Source organism: Pyrus communis, chromosome 7, assembly GCF_963583255.1.
Source record: "Pyrus communis chromosome 7, drPyrComm1.1, whole genome shotgun sequence".
NCBI classification, from domain to species: Eukaryota; Viridiplantae; Streptophyta; class Magnoliopsida; order Rosales; family Rosaceae; genus Pyrus; species Pyrus communis.
In genome coordinates, this window is record NC_084809.1 from 11,836,527 (window position 1) to 11,850,993 (window position 14,467).

At 38.2% G+C, this 14,467-nt stretch overlaps 1 protein-coding gene across 1 annotated transcript; it reads right to left on the minus strand.

Moving 5' to 3' along the window:
* Positions 1 to 6,262: 6,262 nt before the first annotated feature.
* Positions 6,263 to 7,429, minus strand: LOC137740565 (uncharacterized). Its single transcript, XM_068480407.1, has one exon. It carries the CDS (start codon positions 7,427 to 7,429, stop codon positions 6,263 to 6,265), a length of 1,167 nt encoding a protein of 388 aa, XP_068336508.1.
* Positions 7,430 to 14,467: the final 7,038 nt, after the last annotated feature.

The following is a 14,467-nucleotide window of genomic DNA, read 5'->3' on the forward strand; positions in this document are numbered from 1 at the left end:
ATGAGGAAACGATGAAATATTCTAGTTCCAAGAATATAAATCAATGAACCTATGAAATATTCTAGTTCCAAAAATATAAATCAATAGATAAGCTTCATTTCATTCCAATATATTGTGCTAAATATAATAAAGCATATACTTCACTAAGATGTGAATAAGAATAGTGTTGTGCTAAAGACAATAAAGCATTTACTTCACTAAGATGTGGTACTTCTGAACCAAATATCATTTTGTCTTTTCCCTCACAAAGATAAATGATCCTTCTTAGTGTCTAAATATTGGTTAATCATTTGAGTGTTCAACTCATAATCTTCAATCTATATGGTTATTTAATATCATAAATGTAACATCCCGCATCGCCCAGGGGAGTGGATCTTGTAAGCCTTATATGTATATTCTCATCTCTACCTAGCACGAGGCCTTTTGGGAGCTCACTGGTTTCGGAGTTCATCGGAACTTCGAAGTTAAGCGAGTTCGCGTGAGAGCAATCCCAGGATGGGTGACCCACTGGGAAGTGCTCGTGTGAGTTCCCAGGAACAAAACCATGAGGGTGTGGTCAGGGCCCAAAGTGGACAATATCATGCTACAGTGGAGTCGAGCCTGGAATGTGGTGGGGACTCGGGCCGGGATGTGACAATTTGGTATCAGAGCCAATCTCTGGCCGGAAGTGTGCCGACGAGAACGTCGAGCCCCTAAGGGGGGTGGATTGTAACATCCCACATCGCCTAGGGGAGTGGATCCTGTAAGCCTTATATGTATATTCCCATATCTACCTAGCACAAGACCTTTTGGGAGCTCACTAGCTTCGGAGTTCATTGGAACTCCGAAGTTAAGCGAGTTCGTGCGAGAGCAATCCCAAGATGGGTGACCCACTGAGAAGTTCTCGTGTGAGTTCCCAGAAACAAAACTGTGAGGGCGTAGTCGGGACCCAAAGCGGACAATATCATGCTACGGTGGAGTCGAGCCCGGGATATGGTGGGGGCCTGAGCCAGGATGTGACAATAAACATCATGGATAAGATTCGTGTTGGCATATTGTTCGATTTGCAGCTCGAGACAATATTTCTTTCAACACTTTATAATCTTTCTAGACTCTTCAGGAGTTCTAATCTAATATTATTAACTCTTACAAGAGATTTTAGTATGTTGCAACAATATCATAATGAAAGTACTTATTAAGGCAATTTATACCATCCATTGATATTGAGTATATAATTTATGCTTTACCCCCTTCCAGGGCTTACTTCAAGCAATTTGAATCCTTCATGGATTTTCTACACTTCATGACACGTTACCCTTTAGAACTTATACAGAGCAATTTACTCCTATGTATAATTGAGAGAATTTACTTATGGAGATATGATGTGGGCCACTCACAACCCTTTGTATATGATTCTCTATCATATGAACTCGTTTACAGGAGTATAATTTCAGATTTCAATTAGTAACCTTGTGTCATATCATTTGAGTGTATTTCATTGTATTGCAAATGCCCATATGTAACCTCATTGGTTCAACATCTTTTGGCTATTTGTATTATATACAAATATATAGGTCCATTTTTCCACGTTCTTACAAAATTGTAATGGAATTACCTTTCTCCATTTTTGGCTAATAATTTTTCCTTTTGTCGATGAAAAAGAACAAGACTCAATATCAACATAGCTCATTGATGAATTTAGTAGCTACTTATAAAAACCAAAATTACCATTGGTTATTATCAATCTGTGACCCCATATTCTCACGTGCATGTGCATGCATAAAAGCTTTTCATTTCTTCGGGAATCCATTGCCTCTTTAAGGGCATTACACTATTTCTTGCAGATAGTCATAGTTTAGAGAATGCGGATTATAACCTCGTCTTGAGCATTATAGAGCTTGGATTTTAATCTCCACTTTCGGGAGTTGAGTCATTGGAACCTATATGTTTATCATGCTTCATGCATGAGACATCAAAATTCCTATGTCCGCAGATTGTCCTTTCTGGGACATGTATCCATGCGGTGACTGTCATGCTTTTGGCATGCAACAATTAGGGAATGCAATAGTTCAGTAGTGCCATATTCTTCTTCTTTTCAAGGACTAAATCTTTTGAGTCTAAGGGTTTGCCATGCTTCAGGTGTGCCACATATATATCATTTGCTACCCCATTAGTTTTTAACAGGGACATCAATTCTTGTAGGCACATATATGTGATTTATCACTTTCGTTGCATCATTAAATGCATTTGGCATTTGATTGGCACATCGTTGCATCATTCAATTTTTCTCACTTCATTTTCACATTGATTGCTTCATTAATCAAAATAAGACAAAGTGGGTACATCCCAAGACAATTCTCGTCGTTCTTCTGGAACAGTATTTTCTTGTCGTTATTCTGGAATGGTCTTTTCTCCCCCTTAGCGGCGAGAAAATTGTCTTATCAAAATGATAGTCAGCAAATTATGCGGTAAACATATCCCTAGTTAAGGGTTCCAAGTATTGAATGATAGATGGTGAATTAAATCCAACATAAATTCCCAATATGTGATGATGCCTCATTTTAGTACGTTGTGGCAGTGCAATAGGTACATAGATAACACCACAAAAAACTCGTAAATGTGTAATGTTTAGCTGGTGCCCAAATACGAGTTGTACTAAGAAGTATTGATGGTTAGCAATAGGTCTTAACCGAACTAATAATGCATCATGTAAAATGGCATGTCCCTATGTAGAAATTGACAATTTTGTTTTCATGAGCAGAGTGCGGGTAATCAATTTCATCCGCTTAATAAATGCTTCTACTAAACCATTTTGAGTATGGACATGAGGAACATGGTGTTCAACATCAATGACCAGTGACATGCAATAATCACCAAAAATTTGAGATGTAAACTCTCCAGCAAATATGCATGGATTATATCATCATTTACATGAATCAAGGAACTTTTGGTCCTTATTTAATAGTCTATGGACTAAGATTCTTATGGCCTTTATTATAATTAAGTTGTAGGACTGCGGCACTTCAAACTTACGTTACTCATCAAGGAACTTCATGTCCTATCTTGAGGATCAAGGGACTTCATGCTCGATCTTTTTACATGATGATGATCAAGGAAATTCATGTCCGATCTTTTTACATGATGATGATCAAGGAAATTCATGTCCGATCTTTTTACATGATGGAACTTCAGGTCCAATCATTTTATATGATGAAGATCAAGAAACTGCAGGTTCTGATATGATTAAGGAACTTCGAGTTCTGTATATACTCATTGTAAAAAAAAAGAAGTACAACAAATAAATTAAAGCAAGGAATTCCATCATTTTTTTCTTTTCCTTTTCTTTGTATGTTACTTTCTTTTGTTTCATCCCTTTAATTTAATTTAATTTAATTTTTATTTCACAGTTCTAAGTCCGTTTAGTTACCCAAGAAGTGATAGTAACAATAAGTCTCAATTTGTGTTCGTCCTCCAATGAGTTTCAAAAGAGTCGAAATGGTTCCCATAAGTTTTGGAGTCAAGAGTAATGCCTACAACTTACGAGAAGATCAAATCGTTAGATTTAGCTCAAATTTTAGTATGATATGGATAAGAAGATACCGAACAACTTTCGTGAAGAAACAACTTCGATCTGAGCTACCTAAAATGAGGTTTTGGTAATCATAAGGTGGCTGTCCAGTTTTATGCGGAGTTGGAAACTGGGTTGGTATTTCAAACATCTGCGATGATCGCACCATTGGAATTTTATGGCTATCAGATTTTCTACAAATTTTGAGTCTGTACCTTTTTTCCTCTGCAAATGATGATATACAGTCATGCAACAAGATATATAGTTGCTTCAAGAAAATCAATAGTACATAGATTTGAAGATGAAATGAAAATATTTTCTTATCTGTGAGATTCCAGCCGACGGAGGTGAGAGGTAGGTAGTGCTTCATCAGATTTATGGTGTTATGCTTTCCACTGACACGAGAGTTTTTTATGCTGATAACGTGTTGTAAAATTGGTGGTATGTGTGCAGTGGAATAAATGAAAGAAGACACAATATTTACGAGGTTCCTCTACAGTCAGTGTGACTGGAGTATGTATAAGGAAGGCCAAATTGTAAGAAGAGAACACACAACATAATGAAGGAAGAGTAAAGAAGAAGAGAGGACATTATGGAGGAGTGGAAATAGAGGAAGAAGAGATGAAAGAATAAAGAAAGTTATATTTGTACTCTTATTATTCTAGATTATAAATGAAAGCACCACTACTGCCCCGACGACGTACTCCAGTCACACTGACTGTAGAGGAACCTCATAAATATTGTGTTTTATTTCATTTATTCCACTGCACACATACCGCCGATTTTACAACAAGTCAAACATTTTAAAACTGAGATAGGTTGAAAAACAAACATCAACAACCAACCTTTGATGTCTGTGTGTGACTATGTTTACGTGTAAGTCTTCTTTTCTCCTTGTCCAGGAATCAAAACAATTACGACTAAGGTTCGTTTGGTAATTCAATTTTTTGTCTTTCAGTTTTCATTTTGTGTTAGGGACATAGGGGAAATGCATAGAAGAAATGAATGAAATAAGAGTGGAGGAAGGATGGTGGAGATAGAAAGAGATGTAGAAGAAATGTACTTTACACATGAAGCGAAAACTGAAAACCAAAAACCAAAATTTGCGAGACTGAATAAGTGTTACCATTTCTGATACTAAAATATTTTTTGAGAATTAAAGTTGCTCGCTCATATTAAGGCAAATTTGTTTCTCAAAGTATGTTTTAGACTTGTTGACTCAAACCTACCAACAAGGCTATTAGCCAGTTGATACTTCTATTGCTTAGAATCATCACCTTGGAGAATAGTCGGATCAGTTTCCAGCTAACAAAGATTGCTACCAGAGGTTAGTTGGAAGATTGATTTAGGTATCCCACACTATGCTTGATATTGCGTATATAGTAAGTGTTGTAAGTATGTTTATGCATGCTCTAGTGTTCTAAAAATCGGTCTAGGCGGTCATCTGGGCACTAGGTGGCTAAGCTCCGATCCGATTTAGACCAAAACGTATAGTTAGGCGGGGAGGACGTAGGCGCTCACTAGGCGCTTGAGGCGGGCCATGTGACAGTCTAGGCGGTTTGAATCTCGCTGCAAATCCCAAACTTGTTGCCATTTTCGCAACGGATCTACAACTTCCGATCTCGTACGTAACAGCAGAGTCCTGACGAATTTCTGCAGTTTGTCTCTGTGAAGATGAAGGAAGAGAGAGTGCGAAGAGAGAGAGAGAGAGAGAGAGAGAGAGAGAGAGAGAGAGAGAACTATTAAACATTTCAATTTGTGGTATGTTCTACAACTTGTCTATGAAGATGAGGGAAGAGAGAGTGCGAAGAGAGAGAGAGAGACTGAAACATTTCAATATGTGATGGCACAAGTTAAGGACTGGGATCTCAAATCCAAGGTCAAAAGGTGATGGTTTTAATTATGAAAACCATGGATGCTGATGGTTTTAATTATGAAAACCACCCACTATGTGGGCTTTTTATATTTTTAAAAGTTTGGGGTATATATATATATGTTATATAAATTATAAATTATTTAGATAATATTTTGTTTTTTTTCCTAGGCAAGCATAAAATATATAAAAAATTTACCTAAATCCGCCTAGGCGCTCGCCTAGATCCCGCCTAGCCACCTAGGCGCTAGGCGCCAGCTCGCCGTCGGACTAGCACCTAGCGTTTTTTAGAACTTTGGCATGCTCCTAGTGAAGATCGTATGTACAATTTTTCGGATTTATAGATATCCAAGTTTGTGCCAAGAAGGAAAATTATGTTTTTTTAATAATGGTCATGTGAGAATAGATAGATATACTGATGCGGATTGGGCCAAGAACAATCACTAACAAGTGATCTGTGTCTAGTTACTTTACTTTTGTGGGTGAAAATCTTGTTGACGTAGTAAGAAGCAAAAAGTGAAAAATGTGGAAACTAAAAGAACAATCTCAAAGAAGTACCCAAGGAGTTGTTTAGCATTTTTTTGCATACATTCAAGGTAGAGATTAAGAAACAACTATCAAGCAAAAAATGACAAATATTTCTTACAACCTTATCTCTTACAAACACTTTTATCAAAATAGTCGACGATGGGATGAAGAAACTTACAAGCCTGAATTGAAATATACCAAATTTTAGACAATCTCCAAGAACTAAAGGGGAAATGAAAAAACAAAAAATGACATAATTTTGGAAGTTCGAGGTGACTAGTCTTCTAGTGATTTGAACTTGTCTGCGTACTAGTTTACCTCGCAATCAACTTTGGCCTGGCTTGCCCCTCTGAAATTTGGAACTGTTCAGTTAAACCAAGATGTGCCATAAGAAGCCAGACATGAGTGAGCAGCTCTCCTCCTCGCCGGAGCTGCGGACCGTGATCCTTCCATCGACACTGATTGGCCGCATAAGAGAGCATTTCCACCCACACATGACTTATAAATTCCCACTTTTCCTTATTGTCTTCCCAATGCACCTCAGACTCCAGGGACTGCAAAGCCTTAGCAAGCCTGCATGCATCAAATAGGACCGACTTGCTTCTATCTCCTTTCACTTTCAAAGGAAGGAAGTCTGTGCTCACATTGAAGAGCTTCGTGCAAGCTCTCTCCGCATCTGATTTCAGTAAATTTTTTTCCTTAAAAAACTCTTCAGCCTCTGCACATGTGTCTCTGAATCTAATCTGTCCAATCCCATTTGGCAGCATGAAGGGGCACATGACTAAAAGATACAACATATAGTTTGATAGGAGCTTACTGGCTTCACAATTCGGGTTACTACCACAGTCCAAATTTCTGTTCATATCAGAATGATAACATAGATCTGTTGCAATATGCCAGAGAAGGATGCTTTGGTCAAATTCAACCCCGTTGATGCTCCAGCCAAGTTTATTGAGACAATCTGCTTTTTCAAGCACCTGGTCTCCCCTTCGAGCGCACAGTTTTTTGCACGCGCCAAATTCGGAAGCCATCCTTGATTTCTCCCTGAGTTGCTCAAAGATCAGACCTTTCAACTCTCCCGAAACATCCTTCGAGTCTTTGTATCGGTAGTATTCTAACAACTGATCTATGCATAAAACTTTCTGGATAACAATAAACTTCTGCGGCCGTACTTTAAGACAGAACATGAACAAGTTGTATTGTGCCACGCTATTCGACCACCTCTTGTTTTTCACCAAGGGAATTGATGAAACCGCTCTGCGATCCAGCACCATAAATTTGTGCTTACTCATCCATAGCATTGTCCAGTCTGAGGAAAGCATTATAACTATAGCATAAATTTCTAGGACTATAGCTCCTCCCAACAACATGTACGTGATCACTAAATCCACTACCTTGTATTCTGTCTTTGTCGTGAAAGGGAAGGCAACGAGTACAGAAATTGTTACGGTAAGAGTGATACAACGGAGAATACCACCCATACGAGAATAAACCAGGACGGCTTTAGTATAAAACGTATCATACATGAATCCCAACTCAAAGTCAATAACCTCGAAAGCTTGCTCGGAGTTTGTATTTTGGAAGAAGTATTGGCTGTCTACTACATCATGGAAGCTGATCAGCACATAGCCTCTTGAAAGTTTCAAAGAACTTGTGGGCTTGACTTATATTCACAGCATGTTGATTCCTCTCATTCCCCATAGCTTCGTGTGGGTGGTCTGTAACTGTCGGAGCTTCAACAAATGTTCCCAATTCAACGTTGAACCCCTCAGATCTCTTTGAGACGTATTGTTCCATGTACTTAGCATAATTGGGACCTGGGTCAGGATCATGTAGCATAGAATCTCTAAAATGATCACTGCTCATAGATCGTAGAACCCATGTCCTCTCCCCGAACTTTACAATCCCGACTATGAACATTGGTATTGCCAAGAAATTCAAGACTCCTTCGGACAGTGCCCTGAAGAAGACATAGAGAGCCACAAATACCTGGACAACTAGCCCAAGCAAGTGCCTCTTCCATAACTCGTTGTCTTCTAAGGAGTAAGCAGTAATAGTATCCGGGCCACCGAGATGCAAGAGAAGAAAGGGCGCCCAAAACGCTGTCATTACGAAGTTACTTGGTTGCACACAACCAGCTTTATGGTTGTTGGAGAGTATGCCAAGGGAATATGTTGCAACTGAGTCGGCAGATAAGTAAGCGAGCCATAGAACAGCTCTGAGTACGTTACTGGTTGAATATTTTCTCCGGTTGCCAATTAGGATGAGGATAACTTGCAAGCCAAGGCTGTATACAACCAAAGCCCGAAGCTCCCACTCATTCCAAAGTTTTCCCACACTATCCGGGATTTGTTGCAGTGCTCTCCTCTGATTTGGGAAGATCAAACTAGTGAGAACTGAAAACAAAATTTTTCAAGACATCAGAAAATATTAAACAAAAGCATTAACTGTAAGGTTGCGTATTGATTGACAAATTGGAGGAACGCATGAGTAACTAATCTCACTTGTGACTAGCATGACTTCTCTTAGTTTTTCAAAGGATAGAAAGTGCCAGGCCGCAGAACAAACTGGAATTAACAGAGGGAGCTGCTAGCTACACCCACTATCGTGGCATCGCCTCATTTGGTACTAGTATGACATACACCCATAAATTACACTTAAGGGACGGGAAATTTGGACTAAGCCATCGGTATATTTCTACTATTTACTAATAGAATACTTTTTGTCAATTTAAACTCCATTAAATTAACATTCTAACTCTCTCACCAAAACTGAACAAAAATAAAAATCATAGGCAATTTAACAATACATGAAGCATGAATTTTGTTGTTTCTTACGCCACCCTCGCAGCCATGCCAACTCTCAGAAATAATGGGTTTGTGGGTCAATTTTCTATTTAATTGTATTACATTGACTCCGTAAGGAACTCTTTATATTACATACCATACAACTAATATCTAATACCATTAACTACATGTTCCCACCTCACTTGACAACATTTATTGTGAGGAGTAATTAACATTGACAATTGCCATGTCCATGTTGACAGACAACAACTTCTTTTGTTGACAATAGTAGCTCTAGCAGCTCTTGTTGACACTCCCCCTCAAGTTGGTGCATAGATGTCGTGAATGCCCAACTTGCTTAGTAAGCTGTGAAATACTGTACTTGTGACTGCTTTGGTGAGCATGTCTGCTAATTGATCTTTAGATTTTTAGAATGGAACTTCAATGAGTCTTGCCTCAAGTTTTTCTTTAATAAAATGTCTATCCACCTCCACATGTTTTGTTCAATCATGTTGAACCGGATTGTGAGCAATGTCAATCGCAGCCTTGTTGTCACAATGTAGACGCATAGCATGCTTGGGCCTAAATCCCAAATCTCTCATTAAGTTCCTCACCCAAAGCAGTTCACATACTCCGTGTGCCATGCTCCGGTATTCTGCGTCAGCACTTGATCTAGCAACGACCATTTGTTTCTTACAACACCAAGAGACTAGATTTCCTCCAACAATAACAAAGTATCATGATGTTGATTGTCTGTTAGTTACACCACCAGCTCAGTCTACATCAGTGTAGCCTTTAATGTCTAGATGATCATGTTTTGAAAACATTAATCCTTTCCAGGAGCTGACTTTAAATACCTCAAGATACGGTTTACAGCATCCATGTGTGTTTCACTTGGTGCATGCATAAACTGGCTCACTATGCTAACTGCATATGCTATATCTGGTCTAGTATGTGCATGATATATTAATTTACCAACAAGTCGCTAATATCTCTCTTTGTTGGTAAGTATCTAATCAGGATATTCACCAAGTTTCTGATTCAGCTCAATTGAGGTATCTGCTGGTTTGCATGATAGCATCTCGGTTTCAATCAAAATATTAAGAACATATTTCTGTTGTGATAGAAATATTCCTTGTTGTGAGCTGGCCACCTCAATGCCCAAGACATACTTTATGCATCGAGATCTTTCATCTCAAATTCACTTGCTAGATACTTTTGCAGTGCTGCCTTCTCTTCTGGATCATTTCATGTAACCACCATGACATCCACATATACAATAAGAGCAGTGATTTTACCTTTCTTATGCTTTAAGAAAAGAGTATGATCTGAGTTGCTTTGCTTGTATTTGAAAATTTTCATTGATTTGGTAAATCTCTCAAACCAAGCTCTTGGTGGTTGCTTTAAACTATACAACGACTTTTTTAGTTTACAAACATTGTTGGTCTAATTGGGATCCAGCTTGCATCATAGGGGAAGCTCCATATAAAATTCTTCTTCTAAATCTCCATGAAGGAAAGTATTTTTTACATCGAACTATTGCAAAGGTCAATCAAGGTTTGTTGCTAGGGATAAGAGTACACGAATAATGTTGATCTTAGCTACAGGACCAAAAGTCTCTCTGTAGTCAATGTCGTATGTCTGCGTGTAGCCTTTTTTCACTAATCTTGCTTTGTATCTCTCAATAGTGCCATCTGCATTGAATTTTACTATGTATATCCACCTACAACTAACTGCTCTTTTCCCCTTGGGTAGGTTACTTAACTCCCAAGTGGAATTTTTTTGGAGTGCCTCCATTTCTTCATTCATTGCACGTGTCCACCTGGGATCATTTATAGCATCATCTACACTACAAGGAATAGATACAATGGATAATTAATTTACAAATGCCTCACATGATGTAGATAGCCTATGGAAGGACATATGGTTAGCAATTGGGTATTTAACCTTGGCTCTAAGATCAGGATCATATAACTGTTTAGGAATCCCTCGAGATTTTCGAGGGGAAGTTGATATTTAGTGGACTCAATTTGACTAGACTCAAGTACGATCTCATCAGAAATAGAATTAGATTAATTAGTTACTTGTTAATTGTGTTCAGGTGCTGATTGATCATGTGGTACTGTCAAAGAATGCAATTGCAAGCATTCTAGACTTAACGTTGTTGGATGTACTTTTGTGTCTGTTGTTGGAGTCAATGATTTTGTTTCTGCATGTATCGTTTGATTATAGTCGTCTGCCGACTTATCAACATTTTTCTCAGTTTCTGAAATTTCTGCAACAATTTTAATGTTGCTAATGTCTTGGTATCCTCTTCAAACATACTATTTTCCTCCTGAAGGGGTTACTCAGTGTCTTCTGTTGAAAAATATGTTTCTCCCTCTTGAAACTGGACATTCGCAGTGATATACAGAGTTTGGGTAGGAGTATGAAAACATTTGTATCCTTTTTTTTTGTATCAGAATAACCCAAGAATACACAACGGAGGGCACATAGATCAAACTTCCCCCGTTGATGTGGATAAACCTGTACATAAGCCATACACCCGAAGACTCGTGGTTCTAAGTTTGGGATAGATGGAATGGTGAGAAGGTGGTTAAGTGTTTGGAATGGTGTTTGATATTGAAGAGTGCTGGATGGTGTCCAATTTATAAGATATGTTGCAGAACACAGTGCCTCTCCCTAAAACTTATGATACATGTTGGCACCATATAAAGATGCACGAACCACTTCTAATAGATGTCGATTCTTCCTTACTGCTACATCGTTTTGTTAAGGTGTGTAGGCACATGTGGTTTGATGAACAATACCATGCTCCTGCAAATAGTTGTGCAAAGCATGATTAACATATTCTCCTCCATTATCAGACCTGAGTGTCTGAATTTTCTTGTTAAACTAAGTTGCAACATATTGATGAAAAATATTGAACTTGGTAGGAACTTCACTCTTGTACTTCATTAGAAACACTCAGGTTATTCTAGTACAGTCATCTATAAATGTCACAAACCATCTAAAGCTAGAAGTGGTAGGAATTCTGGCAAGACCCTAAACATCATAATGAACAACCATGAATGACACAAAACTTTTATTTAATCTTAATGGATAAGAAACACAATGACTTTTGGCCAAAATGCAAATTTCACAATAAAAATAAGATTCTTTGAATTGGGAAAAAAGTTCTGGAAATAAAAGTTTAAGATAATCAAATAAGGGATGTTCTAATCGCTTGTGCCATAACCAAATCTTCTTCATACGGGTTGATTTGTCTCTACCTACATGATGCACTTGACTAAATCTATTGCCCCTTCTAGTACCACAACCAATCACAGCCCTGGTGAGCAGATCCTGGAAAAGACAATATAGTGGCAAAAAAGAACCAAAGCAATTAAAGGAGTCAATAATTTGAGAAATAGATAAAAGATCATAAGCTAGGGATGGTACAACTAAGACATGATCAAGATTGAGTGAGGAAGTTAGTGAAAGATAGCCCTCTCCGATAACTGGAGAGATTGAACCCTTCGCACTGGTGATAAATGTCTGGTTGGCTGTTTTTAGTGAGTGAAGAATGTTAGCATCAAACGTCATGCGATCTGTGGCACCTGTATCAATAATCCACGATCTATTACAAGTATTAGCGGATATAGAATTAGATATACCTGAGGTGTTCAAGGCTTTTGGGACATGGTCAGATGAGCTAACATCTTGAGAAAACTCAGAGGTGGTGAATGATGCTCTGTTGGATTCCTTCTTTCGTCATTTGTGAACCCATCCTTCTGGATAGCAAATAATCTCATAATAGCCTTGAATAGTATGATTTTGCAATCCACATTTGGTGCACTACATAAGTGGTTGATTATGAAATCAATTAGCTGTTGAGGAGTTTATGTTTTGAAGTCGAGGTCCTTGTGGAGATCAAGAATTTGTGGTAAAGAGCACAGTAGCTTCAGGCATGGTGGCACTTTCTAACATGGTTCCTTGTTGATTGTTTTCAAGTTTGACATGAAAGTAGGCTCTTTTAAGACCGGGTTTGCGCTTCATCCTTAAAATCTCACCACAAATTTGATCAAACTTGCTGTCTAATCCTGCAAGAAAAATATAGACTCGAAGTTACTCGATTTCTTGCTGTCTTGATGAGATATCATATGGGTTCTTCATGTTAGTGGGACTAAATTGATCAAGTTTTTGAAAAATCTCGATCAAATTAATGTAATAGTTCGCAATAGGAGTTGTATTTTGCTTCATGGTGAATGACCTTTTATAAAGATCATAAATTTTGGCTTCATCAGAGCCATCTGAGTAAGTCTTTTTTTTGGCATCCCATACCTGCATGGCAGTGTTTTAACGGATGAACCGCTTCATTTGATTGGGCATCATAACATCAAATAACAAACTTTTGACTTGGCAATTTTCAGCTCGCCACTTGTTATACAATGGGTCTGTAACTGCAGGCTACTTGGTATCACCGGAAATATGCCCATGTTTTTCTCGACCAACAATTTTCATCTCTATGACTTGATGCCATAGAGAATAATTGTTCTCATCAAGTTTAATTCCTGCAGAGAAATTTAAATTATCACTTTGAATAGTGACTATTTGGGCAGGGTTTCCTTCACACAGCTCCTCAAAGAGGTGGCACGTTCTTGCTGATCAGGCAAGTTCTTGCTGCTGGGTGTGATGCAAGAAGAGTTTTGTAAGGTGCCTTTATGGGGCCTTTAGTGTAGGCATTGAGGCTCACAATCAAAACTAATAGAGATCTGAGCGTGCCATTGTTATATTTACATAACAGATTTTTGAATAGGTGTGAATTAAGTCTGTTGCTTGCGTCCCAAGCTACTTAAACTTCTTGTTATCAAAGGATCGTCACAGATGGGTTAAATCTGCATTAAGTTATTTTCTTGCATTTTAAATAAGGACTTTTAGTTCATAGTCTTGTATGTCCAAAATGAAGGGAGTTCAAGGCCTTTCCAACCATTTCCTCGATCACAGTTTGCTTTTAATGAAAACAAGATTATCAACTTAACCAGATTCAAATACAAATGAAACTATTAAGTAGAAAACAGTTGGAAACGACTTAGATACATAAAGACAAGTGTATTAAACGACAGATCTACTGAATAAAAGTACAAACAAAAGAGACTCGAGCAAGATTTAACCTTGTCGGGCAAGGTTGAACTTCTTGCAGCCACTTCTTTTTGTGTTTCTAGAGGTTTGTATAGTACGAGGGATGAAAAGTTAATAGGTTTGACATGAGGGAATCGATATTACAACACTAAAGGAAGGTAGCAGAGCTATTACACTAGACAAAACATGACTTTTCTTAAAGGGACTACAGGTAAAGGGGGACTGAATCTGGACAAGTTTCAACTTTCTGGGTACAAACTGGCTTGAGAGCAGAGTTTGTATGTTTTTTTATTGGTTCGTTGAGTGTTCTTGTCTCTGGTGGTTGAGTGTCCTTGTCTCTAGTATCCATTTCTCCTTTTGCAAGCAATTTAGCCCAATTGTCTTGGCTTTGCTTCTGGCCAATAGCTTTCGGAGGGCAATGAGTCATTTCTTATTTACTCTTTTATGCCATTAGAAAGTGCTTTTTGGCTGGTAGTGAACCGGTATCTGTCATCCATCACTTCAATCATAGGCACATGGCTTATGCCTTGGCTGAAATGGCTTCAATTTGCTTCAGGCCTATTGATTGGGCTTCGGGCAATCTTCCATTTACTTTGGCATCCTCAGGCCTCA

What these genes read in the sequence shown, in the direction of transcription:
- LOC137740565 (XM_068480407.1), bottom strand. Translation starts at nt 7,429, where the DNA reads ATGGGTGGTATTCTCCGTTGTATCACTCTTACCGTAACAATTTCTGTA.